Raw genomic sequence first — 19,522 nt, forward strand, 5'->3', positions numbered from 1 at the left:
GAATATATTACATATCATTTTCATATGCATCTTTCCTCTCACTGTAATGTGCTTTAAAGGCGAACCGGGGACCGGGGTAGACTATATGAGAGGGCATTCATATCTCCATGGGAATCGGGATGCGTTAATATGTATGAGCGCACATGTGACTGTTAAAAAATCTCTAAATGTTGAAATAATAACGTTTATCTGGAGGTTTCAGACTCCAGCTTTATTGTGCATGAGATGTAGCTAGTTTTCACAATTCAGACTTGCAAAGCGTTTGAAAGACTGCAAAGAAGCAAACGGGTAATTTCCGATGGAGGTGAGCGAGAGACTGTTGTAAACGCGACACTGATGCGAACAAGCCTCTGGCTTTCCCAGAAGATTATAAACTGCAAATCCTAAAAATCAAAAAGAAAAAAAAGTGGATTAGGAGAGAGGGATGCGCGCAATTTCAAAACCCTCCTTCCTCAATCTCTCGCTCTCTCTATTTTTTTGTTTTTGTTTTGTTCATATTAGACAATGGAAATGCATATGAGAGGAACAAATAAAAACATATTAAGGAAACCTTTAACTCGAGCATAGATAATTGATTTAGGGAGTTACAGAAGAGACGATCACATGAAGCCTCATTGGGACAACCAGTGAACCATACTTCAAACGCAGAGATCAGGCTTTACCCTGCCACGTTGTCGTTTTCTGGAAGACGAAAATCCCTTTAAGTCCAGCACTTCCGATGGGGAGGCCTCCTGAGGAGGAGGCTGAAGCCACTTAGCGGCTGAGCCTGCGCGAGCAGCCCTGCAAGCAGTTAACACACAATGAGCTGCAGCGTTACGCAACAACCGCTCAGAAAACATCCGTCTACAGCTGCAAGAGGGACGCGTACAAAACAGTGTGTGAGAGTGCCGCTCGAAATCCTGCTCTCGGTGCTAAGAAGAAGTAAATAGGATTGATCCAAATTTCTCAAATGGGGAAGACTATAAGGGAAATCACGGGGCGAGCGAAAAGAGAGAGAAAGAGCTTAGAGCTTTCATTGTGTTGGCTCCGTGAGCTTCTATATGTACAATAATGTATGAAAATCATGTTTTTGAGGCTACGAGCATAACTGTCAGTAGCCTAATGAGGATGGCATTACTGTACATTAAGTTTTTCCAAAGGGTTCTACAAGCCAGTCAACTTAAGGAACCCAGAATAGTATTTCATGTATATTTTCATTTTTTTTACAGTTACAGGCTGTTTTATTACAGCATGCCCAAGCTATTTTCTGTGTTGTGCCATTATCTGTACAGAAAATGTTTGACACGAAATCACAATGGGCCAACGATCATACATAGGCCTTTATTCCTCACAAGATTTATTGAAGAACTCTCCAAAGACTTGTATGAGTAGTTATCATAATTTCCTAAAGCAAAAACAATTAAAACAAACAAAAACACCAAGCAAATTGTATGTGACAGCATAAGAGGCATATATTCATCCAGTGGGCTGGCCATAGATTCCTGTGTGTTACATAGTACAGCGTGCTGCCCCTCATGGGACAGTGGCCATTCTCACAAACATACACACCAACTAGCCATTCATTTCACTGTCACATGACTTCAGGGGACACTATTCATTTATAAATGTGTTTCATTACTATGCAAGTCTTCATACTCTATATGATGGATTCAACAAAACACAAATCATGCATTTTCTGCAGAAGGACAGGGAAAAAAAATAGTGACAGCAGAAAGAAATAAAGAATGATCAATCACATGCTAATTTATTTACTTCCCCCACTCCTAACGAGTGTACAGCATGATTAATCACGAATATGCATGCCACATGCATATAGACATTGCTTACCAAAATAGTGTGATTTTACAGTTCTCCACAATACTCTGCCTGAATTTTCTCTTTAACAGAGTATTAAAGGAGTAAACGTTGTGTGTTACTGTTTAGACATTCATAGAATCTACACTCGTTTGAACAGATGAGCTTTGCATCCATTATTTAGAACACATACATCAGATTAAGAAAGTGAATGTTAATGTTTTATATTACTGAACTTTACTGCTTTTTATTTTTATTTATATGCTATAACTTATACTTGACATTCAGCAAATGCAAATGAAGCCAAATGAATGTGATTGCAATCATTACCGTCGACACCCTGTGCCACCTCATAAGAAAGAAAAAAAGTAATAATAAGGCAATAAAAAGATCTGTTTAATATCTCATATAATTTAAACTGGAAAGAAAATCTCAGAGCTTGTCAGAATTTTTTCTCACAAAAAGACCCTAGTAATTTTTAGAAGGGATCTTATTATTATTATTATATATATATAAATATATATATATATATATATATATATATATATATATATATATATTTTTTTTTTTTTTTTTTTTTTTTTTTGCTATAGTGTGCAAACAAAAGGTATTTTACTAATTCAAGTATTTCTCATCAAATTATTCTCATTTGGAAGTTGCTGTCATATTAATTGTCTAGCTTTATATTTAGGGTTCTTAAGTTATTAATGTGATGTAATAAACACAATAGAAGCCAAACCCTAATCGGTAAAAAAAAAAAGAAATCAAATATTGGCTATTGTGACAGTCAAGAGTGATTAATGATGAATGATATAGTGATAAAAGGAAACTAAACTGTTATAATTAGCAGAACATATGAACACATATTTGCTAAAATGACTTTGCAGAAGCTGGAGGGTAATAAATTAGACTAACTATAGCAGCACTATTCATCTTCCTTCTGACTGACAGTGATTTTTTTTTTCTTTTTTCTGAAGCACGATTTAACAATTGATTGTGGCATAAAAGCCCACCTGCAGCTTGAGAATTAATTTTCACACAAGAAGTAGAAAAGAAAAGCCTATGCCAATGCCAAAGCCAAAAATCAATAATAAAATAAAAAATCCTCAACTAGTGTATATTGCCCCATGTCATGAATATGCAAGAACTCACAAGATGCCGGCAGACTCATTACTAATGTTACTGCCAATTACAAGGCATGTCATGACACTGATTCATGAATATTCAACACTGACTGATCTTCATGCTCACCACTGTGATGGGTCTTGTTTTACAGTTTTACTGAGGAAGAAGAGATGAGACCTTCATCACAGCACAGAGGAGTCGTCCAGCTGCATTACAAGCTGTTTCATTAGGGTTAAATTGTTAAATGTGTGTTATATAAAACTGCTTTAAAATGATGGAGTGCTCCCTTGTTCTATGAAACTCACATTAAAGCATATTAAGTAGACATTTAGTCCTGAAAAGAAGGAATCTTAAATTGGAAAAAAATGCTATAGACCAGTGCCTTGAGCGAAAGGGGTGCTTTAAGACAGCAAGAAATATGGATTCTTTTTTTTTTGATGAATCTAGTGAGGAATTAGATCATGCAATCAACAACATCTGACCTTTTTGAACCTGCATAAAAATTTGAAAGATTTCATAATCTCTAAATCAAACTCAATCACATGAACTGTGGTGTGATGTTTTAAAAATCATTAAGTCATCTGTTGGCCAGTGACACCTAATTAATGCTGCTTATCTCATAGGGAGAGATCTGCACACTTATGATACTTATCTAAATAGTAAGAGGAAGCTAGTAAGGGGAGACAATGTCTAGGTTGGACAATGAGTCTACTATGCTAGATAATATCAGGCTATCTTGTCGCAGCGGTCTCTGAGTTTCAAATGTCTGTCAAAAAGTCTACAGCCTCTGTCAATAAGTTGGTTTATGTCATACTTAACACATAGGTGCCTGCAGGAACATGCAATGATAAGATAAATCTCTCTCACTCAAAAACATAAAATATTTGAGACTTTTATATTGCCCGTAATGTACTATACCTCACTGTTCAAGCCAAGAGAATACACGCTGTCAAATTCCAGTCTTATATTGAGATTCTGATAGACATCTGGTGTTGGCAGTCAGGTTATACTGCAAGCTCAGGAGAAAGAAAAAAAACCCTGAGAAAATTATGCTACACAGTACAGCAGCTTCAAAGAATTAATACAATATTTAGCAGTAAAGCCTGTTTTTATCTGTGAAGATAAGTAAAGGCTGCCTCATGGGATGTTCCCTGTCTCAAGTAATCTGGCAGCAAACTCTTCATATTCATTAATATATTTTGCTTAACGGAAACTATTCAGAATTGTATCACCCTGTCATTTTTGTAAATCAGAATGACTCTGAGACAACTTAGATTGTATACACTGACATAAGACTGCCCAACATGAGAAATAACTGGCGCTGTCCATGGTGCTTCACCTGTCTGAATATTCAAGTAAAAGTGCTGAATAAACAGCTCCTGTCAAAAACTGTACACACTGAAAGAAGCATCAGGATTGGCAGTGCATTTGTGATTTTTTTTCTTTTCTCTTGTTATTTGTACTTGTTAAAGAAAATATAATTTAATGTTGGCTTTTAATAATGTCATTAATGATAGCTTTATGCATAACTCTTTCCTCCACATACACAACACAACACCTCTCTCTCTCTCTCTCTCTCTCTCTCTCTCTCTCTCTCCAATGTGTCATAATTGGGAAATAACTTCAGTCCAATTTGATTGCTCTTCATTTGCTGCCTCTTCTTCCCGATGAGCAGTGATTAAACTATGCATATATATAAGGCAGTTAGTAATTAAATGAGCCAATGGGCAATTATTGCTTAATTGTATGTAATTTCCCTTCATTAAAAAGGTAAATGAAAGCAGGCCATATTGTGGATATAATACATTAGATATAGCAATAAACCCAATCAGGTGTTGAGCACATGGCTGGCCTGTCATTTGCTATGTGGAACATGACTGAGAGTTTTGGACATACTTTTTAAATTGGACATCATGGGATAGTTTTGTCCTCACATGTCCACCTTGAATGGCTAAATTGCAGAGTCTGTGGCTTATCGACATCTAATGTGTTCTGTATTAGGTTGAAATACATTGATCAGCACTGTATTTGCTTTGCGTTATAACAACATTATAAAACAATAATCCAAAACTATTGTCCAGTTGGTGGTGAACAACAGTGTCCTCTAGAGGAGACTAGCACCCCCATTTGGAGATAGAAAAAAGTGTTTTTAGTTAAGTTTTGGAACCTTTATTAAGAAAACCTCATAAACATTAATTTCATATCTGATTACATAGAAAATGGACTGAGCTGGGTTTTTTTTTTTTTACATACTGTGGTATAACACATAAGGCCATGAAATTGTTTATGGTGGCGCAGAGATGCAGGATTAAGTTTGTGGAAAGAGTGTGTTCCCATGATGGTTGAGTGAGACCAGTCTCAAATAACAGTAGCACACACCTATTCAGGTACAATATGGCAGATGGGAAGTGACCTCTGTTTCTAGTTCTCTTCACGGTCTGCATCAGAGCTGTTGTCTCCATCACATTTATTTATATTCATTATTTTAATTTTGGCAGTTCCTGATTAATCCTTATTAAGTCTTTTTACTTTAAATTTGAAATGACTGTGAACAATGATTTCCTCTGCCCTCTTCTAATGACTGTAGTGTTGTACAAATAGATGCAAAGGGTTAAATATTCTGTATATGGAACTATGGTATCTTAAAAGGAAAGCTCGTTTAATAAACGTTGTGTTGGGTTTAGTCAAAAACATGGCCAGCAGGGCCTGCTCAAAATCATCTTTGATGAAATATAGCTTTTATCGGTTTATTTATTCTTTCATGTCTAATGCTGTTTTGCAGTGCACAATACAATGATCAATAGCTCTATAGCTAGATTCCAATCCATATTCATTGTTGTTTAGGCTTAGATTGACTAGCTTTACAAAAAAATATATATTTATATATATATATATAATAATAATAATAAAATAAAATAATTAACTTTATTAGAATGAGAAGCAAATCAATTTTGATAATTATATTAGTGTTCCTTTTTTCAGTGTTTAGTGTGAAATCGACCTCATAGAATGTAATACTTGTAATTTCAACATGTGAATGTATAAAGAGCAGTGTGCATACTGAATTGTATTACAAAACAGAGGTAAATTGCTATTCGACGATGGGGAATATAAACTACAGCAGATCTCGCTGAAATGACAGTCATGCACCGGCTGTCAGTCAGCCCTCAGATTGGCAGAAGAGCCTCGCAGCTGATTGGTTCTACTCACGTATCACGCATATGACGTACTGAACTCAAACACGTGGGTCTCACATAAACAAAGACACATTGGCAGTCAGAGCTCTACGTGCCAGTGTTGAGCTCCGCGCTTTGCGAAGCACACGCCTTACTGGACAATTAAACACATATTCTGCATCACAACCTTATGGATACGATATAGTTCTACTGATGGTCTACTAAGGTATGGCATTGCCTTTCTTTTTATTCCTTGTCTGTTTGAGCAAGTATGCATTTTCAATTAGCAGAGCAAAAATAATCATATGGCATTTTTGTTTTAAACAGACGTTGAATGTTGTTTGTTGATTTCTGCTGGTTTTATAGACATTTATTTGCTGTTTTTTTTCTGAACAGCTGAATTGTGAAATGAGCTTTTATCCAGTCGCTGTGTGAGACACTTGTGTGAAATTGTGCTTATTCAGACATGCATGTATTAAGACAATTAAACTCGAGAGATGAAACAAATAAACAAACGCGGCGCGCAAATCCTTAAACTTTCGCCGCATCACGCACATGTCCTGATACGACGCAGCGCTAGAAAGTGTTTAAGATTTGTGAGTTTAAGTAAGCTCTAGAATTTCGTGTAGTTATGTAATAGAACTAATAAACCGTGATACAAAATCAAGTGAAAGTTGTGTGTTTTATCAGAGGGCGAATCCAGAGCTGACTCGTTTGTCTTGAACCCCGGTATTAAATTTCACCTTCATCGGGATCTGCAGAGGAAAAGTCTCACTACTGAAGGTAGGCTAATTCAGCAAAAAAAAAAAAAATGTATATATATATATATATATATATATATATATATATATATATATATATATATATATATATATATATATATATATATATACTACCATAATATAAAATGGTTAAAAGCGATTTTGAAAAGTTACATGCAAGCTGAAATCAGTGCCAAAACATGTTTTGATGGGCATGAGGCTATTATTAGCAGGTAGTCTTTCGGATTTTTATTTATTTATTTATTTTTTTAATTGATTGCTGTGTTTTCGCAGCCATGCCCTGCGTCCAGGCTCAGTATGGCTCATCCCCGCAGGGCGCGAGTCCTGCGTCTCAGAGCTACAGTTACCACACCAGCGGAGAATACAGCTGCGATTTCCTCACGCCAGAGTTTGTGAAGTTCAGCATGGATTTGACCAATACCGAGATCACCGCCGCCACCACCTCTCTGCCAAGCTTCAGCACCTTCATGGACAACTACAACACCGGTTATGACGTGAAGCCGCCTTGTCTTTACCAGGTGCCCCATTCTGGAGAACAGTCCTCCATCAAAGTGGAGGAAGTCCAGATGCATACATACCATCAACAGAGCCATTTGGGCCCGCAGTCAGAGGAGATGATGGCCCACTCCGGGCCTATGTACTTCAAACCTTCCTCACCTCACGCTCCTGGAGCGGCAAACTTCCAGGTTCAGCCAAATCATATGTGGGAGGACCCGAGCTCACTGCACACTTTTCATCAGAACTATATGACCACGCATATGATGGATCAGCGCAAGAACCCCGTATCCAGGCTCTCCCTCTTCTCTTTCAAGCAGTCTCCACCCGGAACCCCTGTTTCCAGCTGTCAGATGCGCTTTGACGGGCCTCTCCACGTGTCCATGGGGCACGACAGTTCCGGAGCGCACCGAGCCCTGGACAGCCAGAGTTTCGCAATGCCCAGTGCCATTAGGAAACAGGCGGGAATAGCCTTCACGCACTCTCTGCAGCTCAGTCACGGCCATCAGCTGATGGACAGTCAGATGCCGTCACCCCCGTCCAGAGGATCTCCGTCCAGCGAAGGTTTGTGCGCGGTGTGTGGGGACAATGCGGCTTGCCAGCACTATGGAGTCCGAACGTGTGAAGGGTGCAAAGGTTTCTTCAAGGTACTTTTTGCATTAGTATTAGTAGTAGTAGTAGTATTAATTTATTTGCTTTTTTGTTTTTGTTGTGGCCGCCTTGTATCGGTGAGAATATCTGATGACACCTAATCAGACATCTGAGCAACTGTCATTAGCGTTAGCGTTTTTTTTTTTTTTTTGTTCTTCTTCTTTCAATCTTTATTTTGCTCAGTTGTTAGTCGCATATCTGATTAAAGGTAATTTAAACCAAAACGAAACTGAATGTTCGCTTAGAAAAATATGAAAAGTTTGTCTAAGTTGTATGCTAAACAACTGTCTAATTGTCACATTTTCTTGATTTAGCGTACAGTACAGAAGAACGCCAAATATGTCTGTTTAGCCAATAAAAACTGTCCTGTGGATAAACGCCGGAGAAACAGATGTCAGTATTGTCGATTTCAGAAGTGTCTGGTGGTCGGAATGGTGAAAGAAGGTACATCGCTTTTTGTACACACGTCTGTGCATCTCATAAGGGCTGTTTATAATAATGTGCGTCGCACTTGGAATAAAGAAAAGCGCGCAACTGAAATTATAGTCATCGCTGACTGAATTGTATGTACATGTTACAACGAGCATAACAGCCACTTGATAATAACAGTCTTGTATTATTTTGACAGTTGTCCGGACCGCCAACTTAAAGGGTCGGCGAGGCCGTTTACCCTCCAAACCCAAAAGTCCGCAGGAGTCTTCGCCCCCCTCTCCGCCCGTCAGTTTGATCAGCGCGCTGGTCAGGGCTCATGTGGACTCCAACCCTTCTATGAGCAGCCTCGACTACACCAGAGTGCGTTATGCTCAATTCATCTATAATTTTACTCATCACTTTAGGCTTTAAAAGAAGAAAGTCAAAATGCGAATTCATGCGCCAATCTGACACAACCAATATTAGGAATTTAATATCATACAGTGTTTCATTATAAACTTTCAGCACTTTAAGGGTGGCATATTTTACTTTCTAAATTGCTTTTGCAAGAATGAAGCTTGTGAAATACAGACACAAGTGAAATTAAAGAGGGGGAAAACTCTCCCCCTTCTAGAAATGGGCTTTGCAATTTCACGGGTTATATATTTTAAGGGAGCTCATTAAGTCATGTTTAAATTAAATTCCAGTTCCAAGCCAACCCGGACTACCAACTGAGCGGAGATGACACACAGCACATCCAGCAGTTCTACGACCTCCTCACCGGATCCATGGAGATCATCCGCGGATGGGCAGAAAAGATTCCCGGGTTCACTGAACTGCCTAAACCGGACCAGGACTTGCTGTTCGAATCTGCCTTCCTGGAGCTCTTCGTGTTGCGCCTGGCGTACAGGTACCAAGGCCTCTGGAGAGGTGGCTTTGCTGCTTTCGTTTTTATTGGCTCTGCAATAATTAGGAACCGCTTAAATCCCCATTTAATGCGCACTGTAATTAACTGGTGCTTTGTCATTAATCTCAGGTCCAACCCAATGGAAGGCAAACTCATCTTCTGTAACGGAGTGGTGCTGCACAGGCTGCAGTGCGTCCGTGGATTTGGCGAGTGGATTGACTCCATAGCGGAGTTCTCGTCTAATCTTCAGAACATGAATTTAGACATATCTGCTTTCTCATGCATCGCCGCCCTAGCCATGGTCACAGGTGAGATCAGTTTTATTACGCTGTTTAGAAAATTGTAACTTTCTTTTTTATTTTATATTCTCATATGTGAATTAATAATGTTATTTTGCAGAGAGACACGGACTGAAAGAACCCAAGAGAGTGGAGGACCTTCAAAACAAGATAGTAAACTGTCTGAAAGACCAAGTCACCTTCAATGGAGGCGGCTTGAATCGTCCAAACTATTTGTCCAAACTGCTGGGTAAACTGCCCGAACTGCGCACACTGTGCACACAGGGTCTGCAGCGCATCTTCTACCTAAAACTAGAAGATCTGGTCCCACCACCAGCAATAATCGACAAACTGTTTCTTGACACCCTTCCCTTTTAAACCGCGAGAAAAGAAGAAAATAAAACTATTTCAAACAACCTCAGAGAACTTCCACTGACTCTCTTGAAAACTGAAAGTCTTTTTTTTTTTAATCCACCAACCATTGCCAAATGACGTGCGCTTTCTGTATAAAGAAAGAAAGAAAAAAAAAGGACTCACCCATCTAAAGCCTGGAAAACACCACGCGAAATAATGATATTAATAACTTTTGTCATCGGCAAGTTCTTTTGCCCCTTTATCCAAAATAAATAAATAAATACAAATGCCGCTACTGAGTATCTCAGAACAGAGAGAGAGAGAGAGAGAGAGAGAGAGAGAAAGAGAAAGAGAGAGAGATAGAGAGAGAGAAAGAAGGAAATGGGGAAGAAAGTAATAATAATATGATAAATTATGATAAAATACACATATTATTCAATAATATGCCTGATTTTGAACAATGGAAAATATCTCCCCACTACTAATCACTGTTTATTGCAAACGTCTTCATTCATGGGAAATCACAGAGTAGAGTGTAATATACACCATTTCTATATACCTATTCAATAGATTATGTGATTTATATGATGTGTATAAAGCTTGTACAGAGATTGTTTTTTTTTTTTTGTTTTTTTTATATAACTTGTGCCTGTGTATCTCTGTCAGGTGGAAAGGAGACGCATGTTGTAGATGACTCTTGTCTCCATTACACACTCTATATTCCGGACACTATGTAGTCTGTTAGATTTTATAAAGATTCGTAGTATTGGGGCAACTTTTAAATATGGCACATGTGGATAAAAAACAGTATCGTCTGTACAGGTAAAAAGGGACCCATAGTGTTTGTAAAATTGTCAGACATTCCTCGTTTGTATGTGTTGTATGTATTGTTGCTGTTTAATATAAACGTTTATATATTTATTTTGAGTTTGTCGTTAAAGCATGGTGCAGTTGAAATGATTTCAGACGCATCACCGTCGTCTTTGTTTAATGTCTAACATGTGATTTTATTTGCCATCTTCTGTTCCTGTAGGTGTGTGAAGATCATCACTGCCTTTTTCTATGGTTTAACTAAATACTGCAACTCGTTCGGTTCCGATTCCGAGTCAAACTTCATGAAAAAGGAATATTTAATGTTTACAAATAAAACTTTTAAATCATTTCCATTCAGGATCCGTGTCTCTTAATCACATCTCATTATTTTCTGGTCAGAAATTGCTCATTTAAAAACCTACTTTGCTCAAGGAATTATTTTTTTTTAAATATTATTTTGAATCCTATTTTTTTTTCATTATTATTATTATTATTATTATTTTTTTTTTTTGTCAAGAAATATGGAATATATTATTTAAACTGTAGATAAAATGCAAATTAAGGAATAAGGCGAAATGCATATTTCCTATCTATCCCTTTTAACATGTTCTTTTTTATGTTAACCTTCAACTATTCCACTTTTCAGTACACAGAAGAATTTGGAAAGTTTGCTCCACTATCAAAACTAATACATTTATTTTAAAACGTTACATTTATTCCCATTTATTCTAAAGACTTCTGCGCTCTAAAAATATATATATCTGAGTAGAACATTATGCATAAGATTATTCGTTATTCAAAAGCTTAAATTTGTTTTGTTGTTGTATTTGTTGTCGAACGTGTGATAACTACAGGTGTCTGAACACTATTAAATCCGTTACAATAAGTGAGTTGATGAATGAAAATGAGAGAGATGAATGAAAATAAAATAATGTTATAATAATGTATCTAAAATTTCTGTATAACCTTTGGAATCCCGCTACTGAGTAACAATTAGAGGAAGAGTCATTCAATTAAATGTATCTAAATTTTGACAGCGATTTGTTTAATTTAGGATAAAGCAATGAAGCAAACGTATGTGCTTGCATTTGTAATTAAATGTTAAAGAAGAAAATATAAGTATAACTAATGATACAGCGCATTCAAAAGTCATTTAAATGTATCTGAGCATAGCTTAGCCAACTATGCAAAGAATGTTATGGACATTAATGTGTAATACATTATATATATATATATATATATATATATATATATATATATATATATATATATATATATATATATATATATATACCTATATGTCTGTGTGTGTGTGTTTTAGTTATTTATCAATAACAGAAGACTGATCCATATTTGTTGTTTTACATTGTGCTAAAAAAAGGACATGAAATTATCGAATGAAAATGTGAATACTGTTTATACTATACAGCATAATGTGTTTCATCTTTTTGTTAAACTGTCGTTATGTGCCCTTCAGCACCATTGCAATGTTTCACAGGCTGTCGACCACACCATATCATAATGAACTTTATTATATTGAAAGGTTGTCTAAATTATTTCAAGCAGTGCGGATTTGAAAAATTTGAAATGTGCACATCATTGTTTTTACTTGTCTGGTGTGAGCGCGCGAGTTATGACTTGTGTGTTTAAAACCAAAACAAAATAAAACAAATAAACAAACAAACACGAGCGTTATTATTATTATTATAATTATAACTATTATTATTATTATTATTATTATTATTATTATTATCATTATTATTATAAATTAACATTTTTAATCTGTCGGCCTGATCATCTGCTAATTTACGTTAACACCAAGCTCACAAAAAGTAGGCTATTCATTATGACATAGACCTGCAGTCTCTTTGCAGTCACACACTGTAGCATACAATCACAATTTAGATTCCTTGATTTTTTTCCCCCACCCATATGTGTGTATAAACCAAAATGTCCTTTTTTTTTTGCAACAGGTGCAAAGTTGGCGTACATGGAAATTACAACATTTGCGAAACCAAGGCAAACATTATATTTAGATCATGAATCAGTGTAAAATATAAACCCAGAACATGTAACCATGTGTGTGTATCTGAATTTTCGCTGTGTTTTGTCACTTTTTTCTAAGGCGTCCGACAGAAGTTAATTCCGGCATATTTTACCTGAAACCAGAGCCAAAACAGTCCTGATGTAGCATGTGAGTCGTAGCTGTCAGTGAGAAATGAGCCTTACAATCGGTTCTATCTCACTATTTTTTTCCAAGACAGCAGGTATGCCGTTCATGCACACTATTCGCTGTGCCTTACTGCGGAGTTCCTGACGGGATTCTGTCATTCGCCATTCATGTACGCGCAGCTCAGAGAGAAGATGAAGCTGCCTCTGGGCAACGTCTGGGAACGCTCACTATCGCGTAATCTCTCCTTCTCTCTCTGCTTCTCTTGCTCTCTCATTCTCTTTCTCTCATCAGCCGTGGCATGGCTGATCTTTTCCCAAAGTTCTCACAAGGCAAAGAATTGTCTGAATAATTAGATCTTCACAGCAAAAAGACTAATTCCAAGTCAAATTAAGATTACACTCAAAAGCAGTTTGCTGACATTTAGCAGATCAGTTAGAGGGACGCTCTGTGGTGTCACAAGCTTGTACCGTGTTGACTGAAGTAATCATTTAGGTTGGCAACGGCCTAATCTCTGCACAAAGAGAAAAGCATGGAAGCAATGTCGTGAGCGGCGTGTGACAGAGACACGCTCGTCTTACACATGTCGAGGTAGCTCAGCTCTCGCGCACTCCTGTTCCGCGCGTTTAAATAGATGCGAATTACGGAGCATTTCACCGCTTCTTTATCTGTTCTGACAAAGGGACGAAGATGGCGGAGGCAGTATATATGCTTTTGGGTCTGTCAATCCGCTCTCTGGTTTCTGCTTAGCACTGCAGATAATGCAAAAGCAGACGAAGGATGGAAATAACACGCTCCGTCTGCACGTGGAGAGCTCAGAGGCCGCAGGCACTTTGTCTTAAGTGCTAGAGCAGGAAACCTAAGAGGAACTAAATTATAATGCAGTGCTCCACTTGGACAGATCTGTCCGGTCTTTGTACCGAGGGGCTGATGGGTAAGACGCCCTAAAACACAGTCATTAAGCAGTGCAAGGCGCATTCTAGCTACTTCATAGATGATTTCAGTAAGTCATAGAGGCCGCAGAGTAACGAGGTCAGACAGAACTGAACCCAAGGAAAAGCAGCTCTCTTGCCAACAGGAACCCTGCAACTTTTTATCATTGCTTTGCAAACTTGCGAGTTCTGTTGTGTGAAGAGAAGAGTTCTGTTGTGTAATTTACCTTTGCTTTGCAAACTTGCAAAAATGTACTTTAAATAGCTGTTTCCATACACCAGGCAGCATCGTCCTATGTGACGTGGGCCGCAAACACATTGCAAATCTGTGCAGAGCTAAAGCAGATGCCATGTGTTGGTAGAGCGCTCTGCGGGTTTACAGACAGATGCTTACTGCATGCCATTTAATACAGTCCCTCTGACTCACATGTGTAAATGCAAATCTACTAGTGAGAAGAAAAAAAAAAAAAAAACCACCAAGATCAGATCCTACAGTGATTGGCACAACAAAAGACAACATATTTATGTCCAAGGATCTGACTGAGACAAAACAGCAATAATACATTACATGCAAGTATTTAAATATTAAACCAACTCTGAGGACATCACTTTGGGTCAGAATTGCACAAACACCTGTAATCCGCCCTTTGTGACCTCTGTCCTTTGCTGACTTTGATAGAGTGAGACAGGTCTATTTCTCTGAGCAGAGAGTGTGCATGTTTTATATTTTTATTTTTTATGGTTTGTTTTTCTATTTTTTCATCAAGTGTATGGGTATAATTGTGTCTCTGACTTATATATATTGGAGACGGAGGCATGCTGTCTTGACATATTTAAGGTTTAACGTTTCAAGCATCTTAATCAAATTTGCTCATTATCATGAGTTTTTCTACAAACTAAAATTACAATGTCATCTTATTTTTCTAATGGCTGCTGGGTTACAAATATACAACAACAAATATAAATGCACATTAAAAGCACACATTAAAATAAACATAATTTATACAATGAAGTTTAGAAATAATTTAGAAAAGTTATGTATGCTCAAAGGTATTTTTGTAAATTTCATCTCAGTTTGTCTGAATGTACGTATATATATTCTGCATAAAAAATACATTGTTAACTGGGAAACACACACACACGCACGCACGCACACACGCACACACACACACACACACACACACACACACACACACACACACACACGCACGCACGCACACACACACACACACACACATATATAATATATATATATATTATTATTATTTATTTTTACAGCATTACATCCAGTGAAATAATACATAAATAAATAAATGAAGATAGATAGATAGATAGATAGATAGATAGATAGATAGATAGATAGATGGTTAGATAGATAGATAGATAGATAGATAGATAGATAGATAGATAGATAGATAGATAGATAGATAGATAGATAGATAGATAGATAGATAGATGGTTAGATGGATAGATGGATAGATAGATAGATAGATAGATAGATAGATAGATAGATAGATAGATAGATAGATAGATAGATAGTTAGATAGATAGATAGATGGTTAGATGGATAGATGGATAGATAGATAGTTAGATAGATAGATAGATGGTTAGATGGATAGATGGATAGATAGATGGATAGATAGATAGATAGATAGATAGTTAGATAGATAGATAGATGGTTAGATGGATAGATGGATAGATAGATAGATAGATAGATAGATAGATAGATAGATAGATAGATAGATAGTTAGATAGATAGATAGATGGATAGATGGATAGATAGATAGATAGATGGTTCCAGGAGCAGTTCATGTCTGGATTTTGAGACTTACCTTTTCAAATGACCAGACATCAAAAGTGGTAAAACAAGTTTTCAAAACAATAATCAGGACACAAGTTCACTTTTGTTGATAAAGCGATATAGCAACAAATATGAGAAAAACATGAAATATACTAATAATTATGAACTAAATACTTGTCCTATTCCTTACGAAGAGAGAGCTGGTCCACTGTATTTAATGCAGACCATGTCTGCTTTAGATGTGGGTTTGCATGTTAAACAGATCCACAGTCCATGCAGTATTTATTGAAGTATTGAACAGGGTCATTATGTCTTCTGATCTGATTGATAAACTAAGGCGATAATTTCCATCTCAGCAACAAGCGGAAGCAGTTAATGTTTCCCAGGGCAGGCATGTTTCCGATTCAGTTGCTTTTAATGAACCTTCCCTTACTGGTCAGTGGAGTAGAAAAAAAAAAAAAAAAACCTCCATTCATGTCTTATGGGAAAATAGACAGACGGAGAGAGATAGTTAGATTATAGTTTAAGTATGGTAAAGGGTATAGCACATATGTCGTGTGACATGTAACTATGTGATTTGTAAAACTCTTTAATAATTGGAAACAAATAATTGATTTAAATCTAATGACAATTCTGAATAATTATGCTGAATAACTGAGATTTTAAAATATGATGACTACACAAACATGGGTGCTGCATGAAGACAACGCAAACAAATACAAATTAAAGGCATATGTTGATGACTAAATATTTTTAAGTTAGAGTGCATATTGGTCATGATGTCATGTTGTAAAATGTCACAGTGATGGGTAACATTCTTCCCCCTCAGCATGTACTTACACTGAACCTGCAAAAAAATAAATAAAATAAACCACTGTCTCTCTCAATCTCTCTCTGTCTGCCTTGCACACTCTCAATGAGACATACCCATGCACGAGTAATGTGTTCGTGCTTGGTAAATTGCACAGGCTTTTGTCCTGAAGGAATACAGATTTAAAAACTGAAAAAAAAAAAAAAATTGTGCATGCCTCATTTCTGACATTTGGCATTTGTAAATATTCCATTTAAAACAGAACATGACGTAATATAATATAATGCATTGCTGTTTTTACTTTTTCAAGGAGAGTATTATTATTTTCAAACACAGGACATGACTTACATAATGGATGAAAACCTTAACTAAATATGTTAAACAGCCATTTGTCTCAACACATCAGTTGTAGTAGTTTCTTTACTCCATGAGCAGTTGTGAAATTACTAATTTCTATAATATAAATTATACAAATCATTGTGAAAAAAAAAGATAAAAAAGACTGTTTAACTTTTTAACTATCATCAGATGAGAAAACAAAGACTGGTGTCAGTTCTGGCATTTTTGCTCTGTGCTCCTCACAGTAGCCTGCGTGATATATATATATATATATATATATATAAACCTCAGCTAAATTTGAGAAATTTAAGTGGATTAAACATAATGAAAATACATTGTGACAAAATGTATAAAAATGGTGTTGCTTCAGCTCATTTTCAATTTCAGAAGCTTGGTGGACTATGTCAATATGAAACAATACTGCATATTTATTTTTAAATCTACTTTAATGCCACATGGTTTCCATGCATGGATGTACCCCATTAACTCAAATTCATATAATTAGTACATACAAATAATAATAATAATAATAATAATAATAATAATAATAATAATAATAATAATAATAATAATAATAATAATAATAATGAGAATATAAAGACAAAAAAAGGAGCACTTGACATTCCCATGCAGTTTTGAGTATGTGTATACATTTGCTTATTCTTTATTATATAAAATACAATTAATTCATGCCATTTTTCTTGTAGAATAAGTAAACAAATAAATACACAAAGTGCTCTTCTTTCTTTATTACTTATTTTCCTTCCTGAGAGAGAAGAGATATAATTCAAATTCAGGACATCTTTGTGAACAGACATGGTCGGACATTGCAGACTGAAGCACAGAAGAAAATATTCCTCTGCTTTGGCACGGCTGATTTTGAAAGTTCAAGCAGAAAACCAATTATAATGAGCAACACAGACCCTGAAGCCTGTCCATCCACAGCACACATGAAATCCAAAAGAACATACATAAAGAGAGGTGCAATGTGATCACAGTAAGCCATCTGTCTATATGAAAAGAGCATTTCCATTGGTTATTCACGTAGTTTGCATATAAGAGTGACCAGAAGACAGAGCTTATAGATACTATGTAGCAGATAGCTGACAATATTTCCTGATTTTTTTTTTTTTTTTTTTTACTTTACATTTAAAGATATAAAACGAAAAAAAAAATAAAAAATAAAAAAACTTTTGTGACACTTAGTATATTTAAGTATATATCAGTATATTATATCTTAAACAATAAGTATATTAACTTACTTTTGCAAATTAACATAACTTACAATCTCTAATCTTTTTATGGTCTTACTTACAGTTTTTTTCAACTGCTTACACAGAAAATCTTTACACAACTGTGAAACCTGCCACTCAAACGCCAGAAGCACACACCAACATCTTCAAAACCATACACCAATTCTCTGCCTTTTCTTTTTTATTTTTTTATTTTATTTCATAAAACATTTTTTTGCAAAACAAAACACTCGATTCTCTGTGTAACACAAAAAATCTAATTGTAATTAATATTATGGCAAAGGTGTTTGCTTTTGTGATGTGTTTGTAATATTTTGAATGCAGTCCTTCATTTTGCAAGAGATGTGAGCCATTTTGCATTTTGTGTGTGCAATTCTTGGATTTGTGTATAAAGTAAAAAAAAAAGAGAGGCAAAGTTCTGAAAAATGTAAGCAGTTAAAATAAATAAATAAACAAACAAATATTTTGAGAACCATACTGTACATATAGATGAAATAGTTCCAAAATCTTATTTTGAATTGAAAACTGGGATTAGAATATGAATGATGTTTTATAAGTATCATTAGTAAGTCCTCTTAAGTCCTTAAATATTCCCTTTAAATAGTTGCTGCACTCTTATGTCTCTTGGCGCTGAAGCAAGAATAGAAAACAACTGATTTAAGGTGAAGCCCCAAACTTCATTCATATTTATTTTAAGTGAATAATAATACATCTAAATTGGATACTTATTTTTCTGTGTGGTGTGTCATTTCCAGCACAGGTCACTGACTCAGAGACACACCTTAAAAGCAAAAAGCAAACCCACTGTGTGTCACAGCTAACCCTGATATGACCTGCAGAGGCCTGACTTACAAAAGGAAGAAAACAGGAGTGTATGGAGCAGGTTTAGAGATTGAGAGCAAGAAAGAGGGGGAGAGAAAGAGAATAAAACAGGGAAGGTTGGGAGGGAGGGATGGAGCGATGATTCTGTGATAAAAGGAGGAAAATAAGTCTGATTATCACAGAGTTGGAAGACGTCAGACAGACAGGTCGGAGTCATCTCAAAACTCACGTGGAAAGGAAGAGGACAAGAGGTCGCAATTATCCTGGGCAGTTCCTGCGTTACCCGCTACACATGGCCGTAATGTATTCCAACAACACCTGTCTGTGGCACATGGGGAAAATATGAATTAAGAGAGGAGGGAAGTTTGACACATGTGAGGAGCAGATCAATATTTACCACCATAATCGGCAAATCCTCAAGCTTCCTGATCATCTGTGCCATAACATGCCATTATAAATGGTGCCCCCCCACCCCCAACTTTAACAGTGTATATTATGAATCAAACACTCATCTTTCATCTTCATTTATCCACAGAAGACCAAGGAAAAAAAGAGAGAGGCATAGGTATAACGCCTTTATTCCTAAACTAACTCTCAGATTACATTAA

At 36.2% G+C, this 19,522-nt stretch overlaps 1 protein-coding gene across 1 annotated transcript; it reads left to right on the forward strand.

Moving 5' to 3' along the window:
• The first annotated feature begins 6,190 nt into the window (after positions 1 to 6,190).
• Positions 6,191 to 10,079, forward strand: nr4a2a (nuclear receptor subfamily 4, group A, member 2a). Its single transcript, XM_059499306.1, has 8 exons — positions 6,191 to 6,321; positions 6,786 to 6,878; positions 7,151 to 8,019; positions 8,338 to 8,467; positions 8,652 to 8,815; positions 9,142 to 9,344; positions 9,471 to 9,649; positions 9,741 to 10,079. Exons 3-8 carry the CDS (start codon positions 7,153 to 7,155, stop codon positions 9,995 to 9,997), a joined length of 1,800 nt encoding a protein of 599 aa, XP_059355289.1. The 5' UTR covers positions 6,191 to 6,321; positions 6,786 to 6,878; positions 7,151 to 7,152; the 3' UTR covers positions 9,998 to 10,079.
• Positions 10,080 to 19,522: the final 9,443 nt, after the last annotated feature.

This window comes from Carassius carassius, chromosome 19 (genome assembly GCF_963082965.1).
Source record: "Carassius carassius chromosome 19, fCarCar2.1, whole genome shotgun sequence".
Classification (NCBI taxonomy): domain Eukaryota; kingdom Metazoa; phylum Chordata; class Actinopteri; order Cypriniformes; family Cyprinidae; genus Carassius; species Carassius carassius.